This window comes from Tupaia chinensis, unplaced genomic scaffold (assembly GCF_000334495.1).
Source record: "Tupaia chinensis unplaced genomic scaffold, TupChi_1.0 Scaffold000316_1, whole genome shotgun sequence".
In the NCBI taxonomy this organism is placed as follows: domain Eukaryota; kingdom Metazoa; phylum Chordata; class Mammalia; order Scandentia; family Tupaiidae; genus Tupaia; species Tupaia belangeri.
Genome location: NW_006159809.1, coordinates 7139328 through 7157115, shown reverse-complemented (window position 1 = coordinate 7157115; position 17788 = coordinate 7139328). Strand labels below are relative to the sequence as shown.

The 17788-nt window shown below is 53.7% G+C and overlaps 2 protein-coding genes across 2 annotated transcripts in view; both read left to right on the top strand.

Annotated features, from left to right (window-relative positions):
* The window catches only part of VAX2 (ventral anterior homeobox 2), a 41471-nt gene extending 30469 nt beyond the window's left edge, over positions 1 to 11002 (top strand). Inside the window, exon 5 of the mRNA XM_027772938.1 lies at positions 10249 to 11002. Coding sequence (XP_027628739.1) covers positions 10249 to 10686 — 438 coding nt within the window. The 3' untranslated portion in view covers positions 10687 to 11002. The remainder of the gene's footprint in view (positions 1 to 10248) is intronic.
* Positions 11003 to 14768: 3766 nt separating this feature from the next.
* ATP6V1B1 (ATPase H+ transporting V1 subunit B1) overlaps positions 14769 to 17788 on the top strand; it is a 23485-nt gene continuing 20465 nt past the window's right edge. Inside the window, exon 1 of the mRNA XM_027772937.1 lies at positions 14769 to 14997. Coding sequence (XP_027628738.1) covers positions 14880 to 14997 — 118 coding nt within the window. The 5' untranslated portion in view covers positions 14769 to 14879. The remainder of the gene's footprint in view (positions 14998 to 17788) is intronic.

Sequence of the window (17788 nt, the reverse complement as noted above, 5' to 3'; positions counted from 1 at the left end):
TGGTCTCATTTGTGTGTTTGTTTGTGTGTGTTTTTTTTTTTTCCTCAAGAGTTTTTATAGCCCAATCAATAATCTCTCTTCTCTCCCTGGAGGTGAGGGTGGAGGACTGAAAGTTCCTATCCTCTAATCAGGCTTGGTCTTTCTGGGTGGGCTGCCAATTCTGAAACCATCTAGGGTCCACACTGAGTCACCTCATTAGCATAAATTCAGGTGGGGTCCAAAGGAGTTCATTAGGAATCCAAAAGGAGTTCCTATTGTTTGGAAATCCCAAGGTTTTTAAGAGCTCCCTAACAGCAATCCACAAAAGCATTTAAACAAAGAATCATTTATTTAATTTTATTATCATTAATTTTTAATTCTCTATAGGGCAAATAAAAACTTATGCTCATCAAAGAGGGAGAGAGGGAGAGTGAGAAAGCAAGCCCCCAGATCTGTGACTCAGACCATGGTTGGCCACATGAGAGTCAATGCCTGAACCACCATGCCACCTGCTGGCCTCCAAACATTTTTTCCTTATCCTGCAAAAGGCCTATTATTTCCACTCTAAAGAGAAGGACACTGGGCTGTCCGGAAAGCAATGGTTAAGTGCTTTCTGTGGGGAGCTGGATGCCACCTGCAAGACTAGGTTAGGATCCTGTCTCTTGGGGATGCCCTTGCCTCAAATCCTGATAGGATGGAGAAATGAAGGAAAAAGGGATTAGAACATGACCCTGGTAGCCAGGGGCTTTCTCTCTGTCTTTCTGGTGAGTATACACACTCCGAAGGTGGGGGGAAAAAGGGAGGGGGGGAGAGAGAAAGAGAAAGAAACTGAGGCACCAAAAAAATGAAATAATTTGCTCAAGTTTTAAAGCAGACAACCCAGCCTGGTGGCACAGTTGGAGGCAAACTGAACTTCAGAGTTGGAAGCCACGTGGCAGCTCTGGTTCAGATCACCAGGTCAGCCTGAAAAAAATGCCAAGTGCATACACGCTCAGGATCCTGATGACCTGGAGGGCTGGGAGAAAAAAAGGGTGCTTCTTTCTCACTCACACTTGTGAACACTCACATTTGTGAGCATGCATGCACTCTTTATCATGAATAAAATAATAAACTTTAACAAAAGGATTTAAAGCAGGAACATTCACTAGTTAATTTAATCTCTGGAAGATGGCTGTAGGGGTATTACTACCCCATTTAAGAAAATGAGTCTCAGGACCAGCAGTTGACTTAATGGCTATGTTGCCGAATTTCCATGTAGTCGATGGTGTGGTTCTAGTCCTGGACCCGGTGGCTTTCTTCAAATAATAAAAGAAAGAAAGAAAGAGAGAGAGAGAGAGAGAGAAAGAAAGAAAGGAAGGAAAGAAGGAAGGAAGGAAGGAAGGAAGGAAGGAAGGAAGGAAGGAAGTTTTTTTTAAGGGAAGGAAGGAAGGAGGGAAGGAGGGAAGTCAGTCAGTCGCTGGGACCAGCAGCTAGTGTGGTGATTAAGGTGCTGAATTCCCACATGGCCGAATGTGGTTTGAGTCCCAGAACCTTCAGCCTGAAAAATCACACTGGGCACGTGTGCATGCATGTGTGCCCAAAATCCAGAGAGAAGAATGGAGGAGAAGGGATTGTGGGGTAGCCATCCCCCCGGGGGGTGATTTCTCACTTTCTCTCTCTCTGTCTCTCTCTGTGTGTCTTCGTCCCTCTCTGGCAAGCACACACGCCTCATAGCATAAACCTGAAAGATGTTAATGAACTTACGCAAACTATGTAGCTGGAATCCTGTGGAATTCTCAGTATATTTACCTACACCTTTGTTCAAAAATATTACTGAATGCCTACTATGTACCAGGTGCTGTCCTCGGCACTGGGGATACAGCAGAGAGCATAACAGACAGGCACCTGCCCTCGTGCAGCTCACACCTATGGAGAGAAAGACAAACAGCATTTCAAAGAGTGGTAAGTGCTACGAGGGAGATACAACGGGGTAGTACAGACACTAGGAGGAAATCTTTTATCGGGCGCCCAGGGAAGGCATCCTGAGGAGAGGACATTGAGTTTAGGCCCAAGTGACCAGAGAGAAACAGCCAGATAACGTGCTAGAAGAGTAGTCAAGGCAGTTGGTAACTGTGAAGACCTTGGGGGAGGGAGCGGCTGGCGTAGAATGTTCTAGCGCAGGCCAGTGTGCTAGGGTCGGAGGGTAAGTACATAGGCACAGATCATGCAGTGCTCGGATGATGTAATGCACAATAATACTTGAGAACCGCTAGATTATGGCAAAATGGCCAAATCTGGCCAGGCTGGTGACTTCTATGGGGACTGGCAGGTGGCGCAGTGGTTAAGGGCGCTGGACTTCCTCATGGCTGACTACAGTTCAAGTTCCGGACCTAGTGGCTTGCTTTTTCATCTTTCCTCTCTCTCTCACTCTTTCTCTTTCTGGTCAAATAAAAATAAAAATAATACATAGATTAAATTAAATTAAATAATTCTTAAAAAAAAAAAAAAAAGACTTCCATGTCTGCCAGGCACTTTACTAAGTCTGTGATTATTAGCTCACTCGGTTATCACAACAAACCTGAAAGAAGGCATTATTTTATTCTTTTTAAGAATTATTTTATTTAACTTTATTTAATTATTTGTTTTTAATTTGAACAGAGGGGGGTGGGTGGAAGAGAGAGAAAGCCAGGCACCAGGTCTGGGACTTGAACTGCTGTGAGCCATGTGGGAGTCCAGAGCCCTTAACCATCACCTTTCTTTCTCTCTCTTTCTCTCTCCTTCATGCCATCTGCTGGCCCCAAGAAGGCGTTATTAAAATTCCTATTTCAGGGACCAGCAGGTGGCATAGTGGTTGTGGTGCTGGACTCCCACATGGCCAATTGTGGTTGGAGTTCCGGACCTCACAGCGTGAAGCTCACATCAGGCATGTGTGCATGCGTGCCCAAAATCCAGAGAGGAGAATGGAGAAGGGACTGTGGTGTGGCCATCACCCCTGGGGGGGGATTTCTCACTTTCTCGCTCGGTCCTTGTGTCTCCGGTGGGTGCATGTGCCCTATAGCAAAAATCTCTCTCTTAAAAAAAAAAAATCCCTATTTCACTGACAGGGAGACTGAGGCACAGAGACGTCATGAGCCTGATGTCCTCCAGGGAGCCAGAACGAAACCCAGGAGTGTGCCTCAGGGTCTTTACTAGATGGCTTGCCACTTCTACCAAACACTGCACTGGGACACTTGCTGACCTGCCCTGTCCCTCATTCTGTTTTTGGAACACCTGGGAATGCTTCTTATTTATATATTTGTGAATGAATGACCAGAGTACCAAGGTCAGAGCAGGAAATAAAAGAAGGTGTGGCTGTGGAGGAAGGAAAGGGGAGAAGTAGCTCAGGATTCCCCTCCCTCGATTGGACTGGAGGACCGCAGGGCCAGGAGCCCAGGACCAGGCTGAGGACCAGCTGCCAGGATCACCCCTTGCTCTGGACAAGAGCAGCACCACCCATCAGCAATTGTCCTCTGCCCCAGATGGCGTCTTCTGGAACAGTGGAATAGATGGGACCTCCCCAGTGCAGGCTGCAGAGACCTGGGCCGTCCTAGACACACGGGTACCATTTGCCTCAGATGAAGTATGTGTCTGAGGTCACAGGAAGCAGTCTCTCAAAGATTAGTGTCGTTTCCAGGGCCAGTCTGGCGGCTAAGGAAGCTGGATCGCACATGGTCAGCTGTGGTTTGAATCTCAGCCTCCGTGGATTGAAAAACACAGGGCGCACGTACCTGCTCGTCTGAAATGCCGACATGTTGGAGAAATGGAGAAGGGATTGAGGAATGGTGGTGTGACGATGCCTCATTGCGGTGGGGGTAGTGCTTTCGCCTTCTTCCTCTCTTTGTCTCTCTCTAGTGAGCACATGCACCCTTTGGTAATTAAAAAAAATAATAAATAAAATAAAACAAAGCACAAACCACACAGGCCAGCCTGTGATGTGGAGGGTGGTTGAGGTGGCTGGGTTCCGCATGACTGACTACACAGTTCCAGTCCTGGACCCGACAGCTTGAAAAACATGCCAGGTGGATATGCGTGCATGTCCAAAATCCAGGAAGGAGGGGGAAATGGAGGAGAAGGGATTGAAATGTGACCTCCCTCATGGGGTGGAGGAGGTGGTTTCTCACTTTCTCTTCCTCTCTCTCCCTCACACAAGTGCACATGCTCTCTAGCAAATTTTAAAAAAGAAAGAGAGAGAGAGAGAGAGAGAGAGAGAGAAAGAAAGAAAGAAAGAAAGAAAGAAAGAAAGAAAGAAAGAAAGAAAGAAAGAAAAGAAAAGAAAAGAAAAGCCATTTCCAAATCAACAGTGAGTCTTAGAATTTAATATTGACCATGGGCCCAAAGAAGGTGATAGATGACCTTCCAGAATGTGCTCCCAGTCCTGGCAATCAAGCAGAAACCACGCCCTGGCCCTGGTGTACAGCCCTGGGCCATAGCCTGGCCCAGCAAGGGTTGAGGGGGCAGTGAAGCCACCAAATGTTCACTGAGTTCCAGGAGAACCAGTATGGCAGCCACAAGGAGGCCACCACAGGACACTACGAAGACAGGGGAGGGTGACATCCCAGGAAGTGCACTGCCGTCCAGGACAGACCATGGCCTCCCACCCTGTGGGCTCAGCCAGGAATGCTTTCCTGAGGGAGGAGCAAGTGCAGATTCGACCCTGAGCAGAGAGGGAAACTGTGATGGAACTGAGGGGTTTTTGGAGGAGAAAGGATGAGCTCAGGGACCCCTGAGCCTGTCTGTCCCTCCATGTGTCCCAGGTTTGCTGGGCCTTCCGAATCAACCTCCCAGGGACTTGGGACAGATGGGGAGAACTGGGCAGATCGCCTTCTCGCTCTTACCTTTGAGGTTTGCTGGTAGCACACTGGAATTAGTCACAGGGCTTTTTATAAACGCTAACATGAGGGCGTCCGCACAGCCTCCGTGAGGAAAGTACTTAGTCTCTGGCCTGGCAGGTCTGTTCTCTGCTTTCGGACCGGAGTCCTACACCATGAACATGCCCTGTCAGATCCTGAGCCAGGCCAAGGAGTACTGAGCTTGAGGCCCTGTTTATATTTATTGGAGCTGGAGGTACCGGGGCAGCGTTGTGGCTCCTGCGTTTGGCAATGTTCAGTCCAGATGACTCTCGGGACGGGAAGAATAACCCTGAACCCTGTAACAAGCTGGGTCACAATGATCAACACGAGTTTTACTCAGTGAATGTAGATTACAGCAAACTGAAGGAAGATGGTCCAGACTTCTAAATGAAATGTTTCACTATAAAGCTGCTTATAATGAAGGTCTTCCAGAAGCCACCAGCATAATTTTCCATTTAACCAGGAAATAGTTCTCTGCTAAATGCATGAAATCATTTTGAGGTGTTGAGATTTACACTGGTTAATAAATATCTAAAACTTGAAAACAAAACAAAACAAAACCAATGTGGGGGGCCAGCAGGTGGCGTACTGGTTATGGCACTGGACTCCCACATGGCCAACTGTGGTTTGAGTCCTGGACCCCGGGGCTTAAAACTCATGTTGGGTGTGTTTGCGTGCGTGCCCAGGGTCCCGAGAGGAGAATGGAGGAGAAAGGATTGTGGTGTGGTCACCCCTCTGGGGGGTGATTTCTCACTTATTGTCTCTGTCTCCCTGGTGCGCACACAAGCCCTATAACAAAAACCTCTCTTTAGAAAAGGCCAATGTGGGGTTGGCTGGTAGCATGGTGGTTAAGTGCCTGAATCCCACATGACTATGTGACTTGAATCCTGAATCCAGTGGCTTGAAGAACAGGCTGGTCCAAAATGCCAAGAGGAGAATGGAAGAGAGGAGATTGCAGCGTGGCCATCCCTCCGGGGGATATTTTCTCGCTTTCCCTCTCTCTCTCTCTCTCTCTCTCTCTGGCAAGCACACACATCCTATAGCAAATTAAAACAAAAACAAACACATCAGTGCCTCAGCCCCACCTCCTAGAGATTCTGATTTAGTGGGTGTGGGATGAGGTGAGGTCTGGGCCTAGGTAGTTGCAAGGTGTACCCAGGTTGAGAATCGTCACCCTAGTCGTATGTGCCCTGTGAACAAGTATGCGGGTCCCGCCCTGCTCCACTACCTTCGGACTTCTCTCCTTCCCTTCCAGGGCCCACTTCTCAGGGACTCCCACAGCCAGCGCCGGCCACAGACACCTCTCCTCGGGAGACTGGCGCTGCGGGAAGACAGGGCGTGTGGGAGAGAACCTTTTAGAAGGCTGTCGTTTCCCGTTGGGCACACCCTTGTTACTGCCGCTCCTTTTTTTATTATTATTTTTTCCAAAGTGCATATGTACTGGACAGAGAGAGACAGAGAAACAGAGAGGGAGAAGGAAAAAGCACTCCTCAGTAGGACGTGGTCACACCTCAATCCCTTCTCCTCCATTTCTCCATCCTGTCAGCATTTGGGGCATGCATGCACACACACTCACCATGCTTTTGAAGCCACAGGGACCAGGATTTGAACTTGGTCAGCCATGTGGGATCTGGCTCCCTTAGCCACCAGGCCATGGGTGGACCTAGTGCCACTCCCCTTGTACTGAATTACCCTCTGCTGGCTGAAAGGTTAGTGCTGCTCCTCACCAACCGTCAGCTTCCTGAAGGCATGAGTCATGCATGGCTTCCATGTCCCTCCTCTGCCCCTCGTTCAGAGCTAGGACCAGAGAAAGGGAGAACTAAATGATTACAACTTGCGCTAAGTGGAGGCTAGGCGTGATGGTAAGCCCTCTGCATGGATTTTCTTATTTAATCTCCACGTTTAATAGTCCCATTTTTTATAAAGAATTATTTTATTTCATTTTATTTATTATTATTATCTTTTAATTTGACCAGAGAGACAGAGAGAGAGAATGTGAGAAAGCAAACCACCAGGTCTGGGACTCGAATCACATTTGACCATGCGGGGTCCAGTGCCTTAACCACCATGCAACCTGTTGGTCCCAGACTGACTCTTTTTTTTGAGAGAGAGATTTTGCTATAGGGCATGTGTGCTCACCAGAGACACAGAGAGAGACACAGAGAGAGAAAGTGAGAACTCACCCCCCTGGGGGCATGGCCATGTTGCAATCCCTTCTCCTCCATTCTTCTATCAGGATCTTGGGCATGCACTCACACGTGCCCTGTGTGAATTTTAAGCTGCCGGCTCCAGGACTAGAACTGCATAGACTATGTGAGTGTCCAGCGATGTAACCATTACGCCACCTGCTTGTCCCCAGACTGTCCCATTTTAAAGATAAGAAACTGAGGTTCGGGGGTTCCTGGAGGTGGTACCTAACCTGAGGGCCTAAGAGGGGTAATCACGGGGTCGGTGGGGGAGGGGAACATAGCAAGATGCAGCACTGCTGTCCCCAAGGTCTGGCAGGACCGTGTCACTGAGCAGTCAGAGTCCAGAAGAGCGTTCTTTCCCATCACAGCCTTCAGCCAGACTTGGTCAAATCTCTCTCAGCCCTCCCTTACTGAGACCCTCTTTGTTTCATCTTTTCAGAGAGACTGTAATTGCCACCCATTCATGAAATAGTCACCTACTCCTGTCTTTTCCTCTCCTGTTTCTCTAAAGTAATGTCCTCCAAAGTACTTGGGCTGGTGCCCACCAACTGCTGTTTAAGGGAGGTTAATGGAGGGACCAGCAGTTAGTGTAATGGCTATGTCGCTGGACTCCCATGTAGTCGACTGCGATTTGAGTCCCGGACGCCGTGGCTTAAAACTCACGCCAGGCGTGTGTGCATGCATGCCCAAGATCCCAAGAGGAGAATGGAGGAGAAGGGATTGCGGTGTAGCCATACCCTCTGGGGGCTGATTTCTCACTTTCTCTCTCTCTCTCTCTCTCTCTCTCTCTCTCTCTCTCTCCCTCTCTCTCTCTCTCTCTCTCTGTCTGGGAAGCGCATGCGCCCTATAGCAAAAACCTCTCCAAAAAAAAAAAAAAAAAAGGGAGATTAATGGCGAATATGTATTTAGAAATATATACATAGGGAGCCAGTGAGTGGTGTGGTGGTTAAGGCACTGGACTCCCACATGGCTGACTGTGGTTCGAGTCCCATACCTGGCAGCTTGAAAATCACGCTGGGTGCATGCATGTACATGTCTAAAATCCCAAGAGAAGAGTAAAGGAGGAAGTACTGTGGTGTGGCCACCTCCTCTGGGCGGGGTGATTTCTCACCTTCCCTCTCTCTGTCTCTCTCTGGTGAGTGTACACATCCTATGACAAAAATCAAAAATCTAAAAAAAAAAGAAAGAAAGAAAGAAAAAAAGAAAGAATTGTATACGTCCACTCTCCCTATAAGTCCTTTCCATCGTGCTCTATAAGAGTATTGGCCATGACAGGATTGGAAACTTCACAGTGCTTCATCAGCCCAGCTGTGGGGCATGGTCAGTGACACACAGCACTGCCATGCTGTCGCCTCACGGACCACTGGGGTTCAGATCGCAGGTCACCTGGGGGGCGCTCACAGGCTCCTGTCACCCTGGCTGACTGGAAGCTTGTGTGGTGGTGGAGAGGGCTGAGACATGATGATGGCCAGTCGAGGGTGCCTCCCTCTCTCTTTCCTAGAAGAAATAAAATAAACTTAAAAAACAAAGCAGTCCACCACCTTGAATAACTGAGCAACACTGCCCAAAGCCCCGATGGCCTGCTGTCCAGCATGCTTGTCTGTTTTAACCTGTGGCTTGTCACCTGCCTCCCCTGCTCCCCGTCTGCTCCACATGGGGAGCGCTCGCTCTGCTGTGTTCCCTGGTGGTCCCTGGGCGTGAACAGCGCCTGCTATGTGGTAGGCACTTAGCGCTCCTGCAGTGTCACCGGGGACATGGGCCTGAAGGTGCTGTGGCCTTACAAGTTTCCAGCCAGGGAGCAGATGGCAGTCTCTCCTTCTCCTTGAAGGCCCCCTTGCCTGCCTTCTCTGGGGGAGCACTTCCTCTAAAGAAAGAAAGATCAGGGGAACTGCCAGGTTAGGTTAAAGCGAGCTTGAGTCAGAGGCGGCGCGGGGCCAGGACTGAGGCAGAGAGGGGATCGTCCTCATACAGGGCAGCTGGGCCCTGCCTGAGACTTGCACTTCAGGGGGCCCCACTGTGGCCACCCACTATGGGCTGAGGACTTTGCAAAGCCAAAGGGTTGTGCCTGTCAGGAACCAGCGTCCACCTTCTAGAGCGCCCCACAGACCAGGATCTCAGACCAGGATCCCTGAATTCTAGACAGGGATTCCAGAACACCTTGCCAAGTGGCCCTGAGCCCATGGCCAGCACCTTCCCGGGCCTCTTCCAAGTCAGGCTTCCCAAGGGCAAACCACAGACAGTATCCAGAACCTCAGGCCCATGAAGCAGCCCATGGAGGCAGTCTGTGAAATGTGGACAGGCTGGGATGGCCAAATGAATTCAAGTCGGAGCCAAGGCGGGCCATCAGCCAGAAGCTTCCATGTTCCCTGTTGGCCCCAGCCCTGAAAATGTTAGGTCTGCACCCAGGACAGAGAGACTCTCAGAGCACTGGTCCCTCCCCGGGCTCACCTGCTGAGCTTTGTAAACTACTGCGGTCTGAGTCCCAGCTGCCTCGGTCTGAGCTGATTGGCCTGAGGTTGGAGTGAGTGAGTTTCAAGCCACTCAGGTGGTCCTCATGGGTGACCAAGGGTGAGAGGCCCTGCTGTAGAGACAACCCGCACCGTGCAGGTCAGAGAAGGCAGGGGAGACAGGAGGTCTGCCCCGGGGATGAGGGGGCTTCTAGGGAACCCCAGGTTTCTGCCAGGGTAGATGGGGGTAGCCAGCATGGAAGAAGGAGTGTGAGGAGAGGCCCCTATTTGGAGAAGTCGGCCTGAGCTGGGTCTGTAGGTGTGGATTTGGGGGTTTTGAGATACCCATGGGGAGAAGTCCAACAGACAGCTAGGTCTCAGCTCCAAGTCTGGGCCCGAGGTAGAGTCTGGAGTTCCCAGCACAGACATCGGGGTGAGACCGTGAACTGGGCTGAGAGCAGAGCGTGTGTCCCCAGACTCCTCCCTCCGTCTTAGACCAGAGTCCGTTTTAGCAGTGGAGGGGTGTTTATTACGTGGGGACCAGGGTCCCTCGTCAGTTCGTGCAGAGCAGGCTGGTTGCAGGAGACCTTAATGACAATCTGCTCTTCTTTCCCCTCTCACTCCACCCCTGCGCCTCCATCCCACTCCCGTCCACCACCCCTGCCCGGCCTATGCCTCCCCTCTTCTCTTCTCCTCCCACCTGCCCATTCTGCTTCACCTGTCCCCTCTCCCTTCCTGACACCCCTTCCTACCCTCTACCCCAAGGTGAAGGTCTGGTTCCAGAACCGTCGCACCAAGCAGAAGAAAGACCAGAGCAGAGACCTGGAGAAGCGGGCATCCTCCTCGGCCTCCGAGGCCTTCGCCACCTCCAACATTCTGCGGCTGCTGGAGCAGGGCCGGCTGCTCACTGTGCCCAGGGCCCCCCGCCTCCTGGCGCTGAGCCCCAGCCTGCCGGGCCTGCCTGCTGGCCATAGGGGCACCGCCTTGGGTGACCCCAGGAACTCTTCCCCGCGCCTCCACCCGCTGCCCTCAGCCTCAGCGTCCCCCCCGCTGCCGCCCCCTCTGCCGGCCGTCTGCTTTTCCACAGCCCCACTCCTGGACCTGCCTGCTGGCTACGAACTGGGCTCCTCGGCCTTCGAGCCCTACAGTCGGTTAGAAGGGAGAGTAGGCAGCCCCGGAGGTGGCAAGAAAGTTAACACTTAAGACTCCCATCCCCGTGTGACACTGAGCCCCCAAGCACAGCACTGCCCCCAGCCTCCTGTGCCCCAGCGGACTGCACTGAGCTGAGCTGGCCCGGAGAGGAGGGGTGGCCGCCCACGCCCCTCCAGGCCTGCCCCCCAGCTCAGAGACTCTCGACCAAATGGCCTTGGTCCCGCAGCTTGTGTGCGTGAGTGCAGCGTGTGTGCGTGTGTGTCTCTCACTGAAATAAAAGGAATCGGTAACAAGAAGGGAAACAGTCCCCATAGCAACACCACTCACCCCTCAATCCCTTCTACCTCACGTCTCCCTGGGAAGGAAAACGAGCTAAGAGTTGGGGGACCACGAATGGAAGGAGGCAGAAACAGGGGTTAAGGAGGAGTGGGGTGCTCGCATGTGGGGTCAACAGGCACCTACCTGACTCCCATCCAATAGAGCTCCCGCCAGGCACCCCACGGCGCACGGTATCGACCCAGATCCTCTCCTTGGCTAAGTGTTGCCCTTTGCGCACTCCTCTTTCCAACACGAATGATTGAGAGGGAACTGAGTGACCTTCCAGAGCGTGAACGATGAACCACGAGACCCGCCAGGCACCCCACGGCGCACGGTATCGACCCAGATCCTCTCCTTGGCTAAGTGTTGCCCTTTGCGCACTCCTCTTTCCAACACGAATGATTGAGAGGGAAAACACTGAGTGGCCTTCCAGAGCGTGAACGATGAGCCACGAGACCAGGACCCAGAGAGGGAGACAGCATGGAAGGGAAATCCCGGCAAGACCCCGCATGTTTAGGGAGGGCCTGCCCATCACAAACTCTGCACCGGGAAGCACTTCAAAATTGTTTTATTGCTCAAGACAATTTTATTGAACTTTTTATTTTATAGTCATTGTAGTGTGCACAGATAGGACAGGGAAGCGCCTTCGCTCAGTCTCCCCAACGGTTGCATCTCCCGTCCCTACAGTATAACCTTGTTTTAGTCCACTTTGCGGTTGCTAACGACCGAATACCACCCCTGATAATTGAGAAAGGAGAGAGCTTTATTTAACTCACGGTTTTGGAGGCCCAAGGTCAAGGGGCCACAGCTGGTGCAAGTCTTCTTCTTGGTGGGGACTCTGCGGAGTCATGGCAGGCTCAGGGCATCCATGGCAAGAGTCTGTGTGTCTGTGTCCACGTCTGTCTCAGTTCTGCTCTTTATCAACCCCCAAGGATTCGATCATGGGGTCCCACCCTGCTGACTTCATCTAATCCTAATCTCCCCCAAAAGCCCCATCTTTCTACACCGCCACCCACCTAAATTGTCACCCTCTTAATGCCGTGATAACTAAACTCCAACACGTGAAGGGAGGTAGAGGGACACGTTCAAACCAGAACAAATACTGAGACCAGGAACTGCCACCGTGTGCGTGCACAGTTCTACGTCACTTCATCACCACGTAGCTCATGCGGCCACCACCACGGGCAAGACACAGGGCTCTCCTGTCACTGCAGAGGTCCCCTCTGCTTCCCCCGTGGTGCCGACACCCACAGCCTGCATGACAGGGGCTCGCTGAGAGAACGGGAGTTGTGAGAGGCCAGAGCCCTGAGATGGTCCTGGGCTGGAGGGTGGGAGTGAGGGGTGAGTCTGTGGGAGGCAAAGACCAGTGCGATCTGCTCCAGGGATCGCAGTAGGGCCGGTTCCGTTTCCAGTTGGCCATCCAGAGTGGGGCACTGGGAGACGGGGCTCTCCAGACAACAATCCCTCTTCTCTGGTGGTAGAGTTTGAGGAGGGGCTTGGAAATGCAGGAAACCTCGAGTCTGAAACGAGGCGTGGGGGTGACCAGGGCCAACGCGCACGGTTTCCACCCGGATTGTAAGGGGTGGTTACCCTGGGTTGTAAGGGTCCAGCCACCCCCTGGCATCCACCCTGCCTTGCCCAGCTCCGCTGGCCTGGGGACAGCACAACTTCTTTAGCTACCTGGCATGAACAGCATTATTATTTTTTTTTTTCTATTCTTTTCTTTTGAGAGGTTTTTGCTATAGGGCGCGTGCGCTCGCCAGAAAATCAAAGAGAGACAGAGAGACAGAAAGAAAATGAGAAATCACCCCCCAGGGGGGATGGCCACACCGCACTCCCTTCTCTTCCATCCATGGCAAGAGTCTGTGTGTCTGTGTCCACGTCTGTCTCAGTTCTGCTCTTTATCAACCCCCAAGGATTCGATCATGGGGTCCCACCCTGCTGACTTCATCTAATCCTAATCTCCCCCAAAAGCCCCATCTTTCTACACCGCCACCCACCTAAATTGTCACCCTCTTAATGCCGTGATAACTAAACTCCAACACGTGAAGGGAGGTAGAGGGACACGTTCAAACCAGAACAAATACTGAGACCAGGAACTGCCACCGTGTGCGTGCACAGTTCTACGTCACTTCATCACCACGTAGCTCATGCGGCCACCACCACGGGCAAGACACAGGGCTCTCCTGTCACTGCAGAGGTCCCCTCTGCTTCCCCCGTGGTGCCGACACCCACAGCCTGCATGACAGGGGCTCGCTGAGAGAACGGGAGTTGTGAGAGGCCAGAGCCCTGAGATGGTCCTGGGCTGGAGGGTGGGAGTGAGGGGTGAGTCTGTGGGAGGCAAAGACCAGTGCGATCTGCTCCAGGGATCGCAGTAGGGCCGGTTCCGTTTCCAGTTGGCCATCCAGAGTGGGGCACTGGGAGACGGGGCTCTCCAGACAACAATCCCTCTTCTCTGGTGGTAGAGTTTGAGGAGGGGCTTGGAAATGCAGGAAACCTCGAGTCTGAAACGAGGCGTGGGGGTGACCAGGGCCAACGCGCACGGTTTCCACCCGGATTGTAAGGGGTGGTTACCCTGGGTTGTAAGGGTCCAGCCACCCCCTGGCATCCACCCTGCCTTGCCCAGCTCCGCTGGCCTGGGGACAGCACAACTTCTTTAGCTACCTGGCATGAACAGCATTATTATTATTTTTTTTCTATTCTTTTCTTTTGAGAGGTTTTTGCTATAGGGCGCGTGCGCTCGCCAGAAAATCAAAGAGAGACAGAGAGACAGAAAGAAAATGAGAAATCACCCCCCAGGGGGGATGGCCACACCGCACTCCCTTCTCTTCCATTCTTCTCTCGGGATCTTGAGCACGCACGCACAAGTGCCTGGCCTGAGTTTAAGCCACTGGGTCTGGGACTCGAACTGCGGTTGACTACAGGGGAGTCTAGCGACATAGCCATTACACTAACTGCTGGTCCCCTGAACAGGGTTCTTGAAAGCTGTGGTGAGGTCTGGGTGGAACCCAGGCCAGGCTGTGGACATGGCTTGATTTATAACTCCAAATATTCCAAATATCTACATATGCAATACCTGGACCTCTATTAGTGCTTTCTGCTGCGGGATAAAACGTCAGGGCAAGCTGTAATGGACTCTGGAGGTGACAGTTCTAAGACCAGATGGAGAGAGACCAGTCCTAGTTCTCAGGAAGCTCTCAATGGTATGAGACGGAGAGACCTGAGGAGACCCAGGTCTGAGGGAGGGGACATGAACTTAGCTCTTGAGGGCTCACAGCCCAGTGACAGCAATAAGGAAGGCCTACTCTAAGGGAAACCAGATACATAGGGAATCCAGAGTGACAGAGAATTCAGGGGAGGCTTCCTGTAAGAGGTGGTGCTAAAACTAGTCGGAAAATGAGCCTCTCTAGACGTTCCAAAGGGTGATGGTAATCTTGTGTAGGGGAAGAAGTACCCTGGCATATTCAGGTCAAGGAGTGCAGGGTGAGGGCAGGTGGGGGGACTGCAAGGAGAGGGCAGCCTGCCAGAAATTGCCAATTGGGTGGAGACCAGGAAGAGGTGTGTATGGGGGGGACTATCAGAGTGCCTGAAACTGAATTCACACTTGTTGTGTTGGGGCAGAGGAAGAGCCCAACACGGGTTAAAGAAGCCAGTCCTCTCCTGCCCTGTCCCTCACCATCCTCCAGGCCCTAGGTCACAGGGGCTCCCCCCAGCTCTGCATGCCTGTGTGGAGGAGTTCTGAGCCGGAGTGCAGGGCGGCCTGTTTACAGTCAGCCTAGGGAGGAGCAGAGGAAACAGGAGGGTGGAGAGGAGGAGTGGCCGCAGGGGCAGGCTAGGCAGCTTTCTCCAGCTCCAGCTGGGCCTGAAGTCTTAGAGCTGCCACCAGCGGCTAAGGCACTTGGTTCCCAGCCGGCCACCGCACCGCCATGGCCATGAAGGTAGAGAGCAGGTCCGGGGGGCTTCCTGGCAGTGACTGCAGCCTGGGAGCAGCCCGAGAGCATGTGCAGGCCGTCACTCGAAACTACATCACTCACCCCCGAGTCAGTGAGTACGGCCCCTCAGTGGGTGAGGGTGGGGTGGGAGCGGGAGGGGGCCACTGGGTCCATCCCTGCCTCTAGCCTCAGGAAAAGAGAAGGGTCTGAGACCTGGGGACCCCTAAGGGGCTCCCCGGCCAGGAGGAGCTGCAGTGGGGCCTCCTGGGCAGGGGGCCACCTGTGCAGGTGGAGGGGCAGGTGTCCCCAGCCAAGGCTACCCCAGAGGAGCAGCTATCCTCACCCTGAACCTGCACTAAAACCCGAAGTCCAGAGAGCTCCCCGCTGGCCCTGAGAGAGAACGCATGTGTGTGTGCAGGTGCGCATGTGCGCTCACGTCTGCGCTTCCGTGTGACCGTGTGTGAGACGAGCACCGAGACACTGAGCGTGAGGACCTGTATGATACAGCATGCTGGAAGTGACATGTGTGGCAATGTGGAGGATGTGAGCCTTCTTAGCATGAGGTCATAGTTGCCCCTGCCTGTGTCGTGCCAGTGCGTGCCTGTCATGTGTGAGCTCTGAAGGAGGGTGTCTGTGCGTAAGCGTACATGGGGAGCACGTGCTGAGGGGATGCTCCCACCTTTACTAGGGGCGAGGAAGCGTGTGTGCTTGTGCACTCAGGCCAAGGTGTGTGTGCGTGTGTATGTGCAGGCCTGCTCAGGTGACGTCACATGCCTGAATGTGGCAATGTGTGTGTATACGCTGGGGTGAGGGCAGGTGTCCAGGTGTGGGGACACGCATGTGCCCATAGGTGCTAGGTGGATCCTTGTAGGTTTCAGAGGGGGCAGCCTTGCGTGTGCCAGGCTTGCTGGGGTGGGCCATGTCCTGCCATCTAGGCCAGAGAACCCAGCAAGGACCAAAGGACCAAACCCCAATATCCTTGTCCAAGGTCACTCTCCCTGGCCTGGCAGACTCTCAAATTCTCAGACAGCCCAACTCACTGGAGTAAACCAGCCTGGCCAGCCCCAACTAAGCAGAGCCAGAAGCTTCTAACAGGATGTGTGGGGTGAGGGGAAGCGGGCTGACAGCCTCTCCCTGCTCCGCTCTGTCCCCCTAATCCTCTGTAGCTACCCAGTTCCACTGAGGAGGCAGGTGGGGGAGCTGAGGGAAGCTGAAAACAAGCAGCAGCCCAGGGGCACAGGGTAGCAGAGCCTGGGGTGTGAGGGCTCCTCCTGAGGCCTGAGGCAGGTGCTGAGGGTGGGGCACATTCCAGCTAAGGAAAAGTGAGTGGGGTGGGGTCAGGTTTCTCAACCAGGCCCTGCAGGTCTGCTGTGCAGGGGGGCAAGGAGGATGATGGGAAGTCCAGATTCTCTTTGGGCCAAAGCTGGGCTCCCCAAGGCCCAGAAATATGCAGTGACCAGCCTGCTTGAATCTGGTGCCCAGCCAGGCCTGGAGCCCTGGGCTGGGGTGTCTGACGCTCCCCAGTCCCTGTGATGACCCATCCCTGCAGTCTCTTCCCTCCTTCCCTGTGGGCTGACCCTGTGGAATCTGGATGTTCATGCTCTGCTTTCCTTCTCCCTGGAATGTGTTCTCCCAGGGACCCTGCAGATCCAGTCTTACCCCACATGCCTCCTCCAGGCAGGGCCTCAGGCTTGAAGCAGCCTCTAACCAGTTCCCACTAGGCCAGGCCCTTATTTACAGTCAGCACTCTGGAGGTTCCAACCCAAGCTGGAATCCAGGGGTGACAGCACCCCTGCATGTTTGCTTCATAGCCAACAGCTGATGCAGAGCAAAGATCAGTGCAGGGGGGAGCCCCCAGGCTTTGCTCCCCCACAGTGACTGGGCTTTGGCTGAACACCAAGCGTTCCCACAGCATACACTCCGGAGCCAGCCCCAGGCCAGCCCAGACACCTCCCAGGCCTAGGCCAGGTTCAGATCCTCAGTACACTCCTTGCCTCCTCCCTCCTCCGTGACTGGCGCTGGGGAGGACCTTCCCTCTGGGGGTGAGAATAGGTTCAGGACCAGAGAAGGGTTAGAAGATGCCCAGAGCCGCTGCCCTTGGTACACTGGCAGCCCGACCTCTCTGTCCCTCCTGGCCTGCTCTCCTTCAGCCTGGCCCTCTAACCGGTACTTTAAGCACCTCCCAACCAAGGAGAGCTGGGGTGAGGAGGGCCAGTGCCCCCCACCCCCAGCCTCTGCTGGGCCATGGGTGGAGGGGAGTCCAGGGCAACTTGAGAAGCCTTGCGTTTCTGGAAGAGGTGGACTAAAGGGGCCTGAGGCATTTTAGGGCGATTTCAGTGCATGGGCAGAGGGAGAGTGTGACCCCTGGCAATGGCCATCTTGGGACAGAAGGGTCCCCTCTGCCTCCCATGAAGCTAGAATTGTTCCCCAAGGATCTTCACTCTAGCAGGGGAGGAGGTGCCCTGGGGCTTTATCTGGTCTTGTGGTGGCGGTGGTGGTGGTGGGGGGGTGCCCAGCATGAGCAAAGGGCGGGGAGGACCAGCTGGCAGCCTGGCAGGCAGGATGGAGTGAGTCCAGACCTCCTAGGCCTCGGGTGCCAAGCGGCTTTGGGGCCCATCTCAATTTCCTCAATGGAAGGGGAGTTACACCAAGAGAGTCCCAACGGCAGGGTTTGAGCCGACGCTAAGAACCCTCAGCTTCCAGCCCCAACCCTCCCTCCCCTAATCCCTCCAGCGGGGATCAGGGAGGAGGTGCGGGACCTGCTGCCCCGGGCTTGCCCCCACCCTGGCCTCACGCATGGGCGCCTGTCTCTGCTCGCTCCCGGGACGCTGCAGGTGTGGCTGGGCCGCGCTAATTAGTGAGCAGCGGGGGAGCCCCGCTGAGCCTTTGACAGCGAAGGCGGT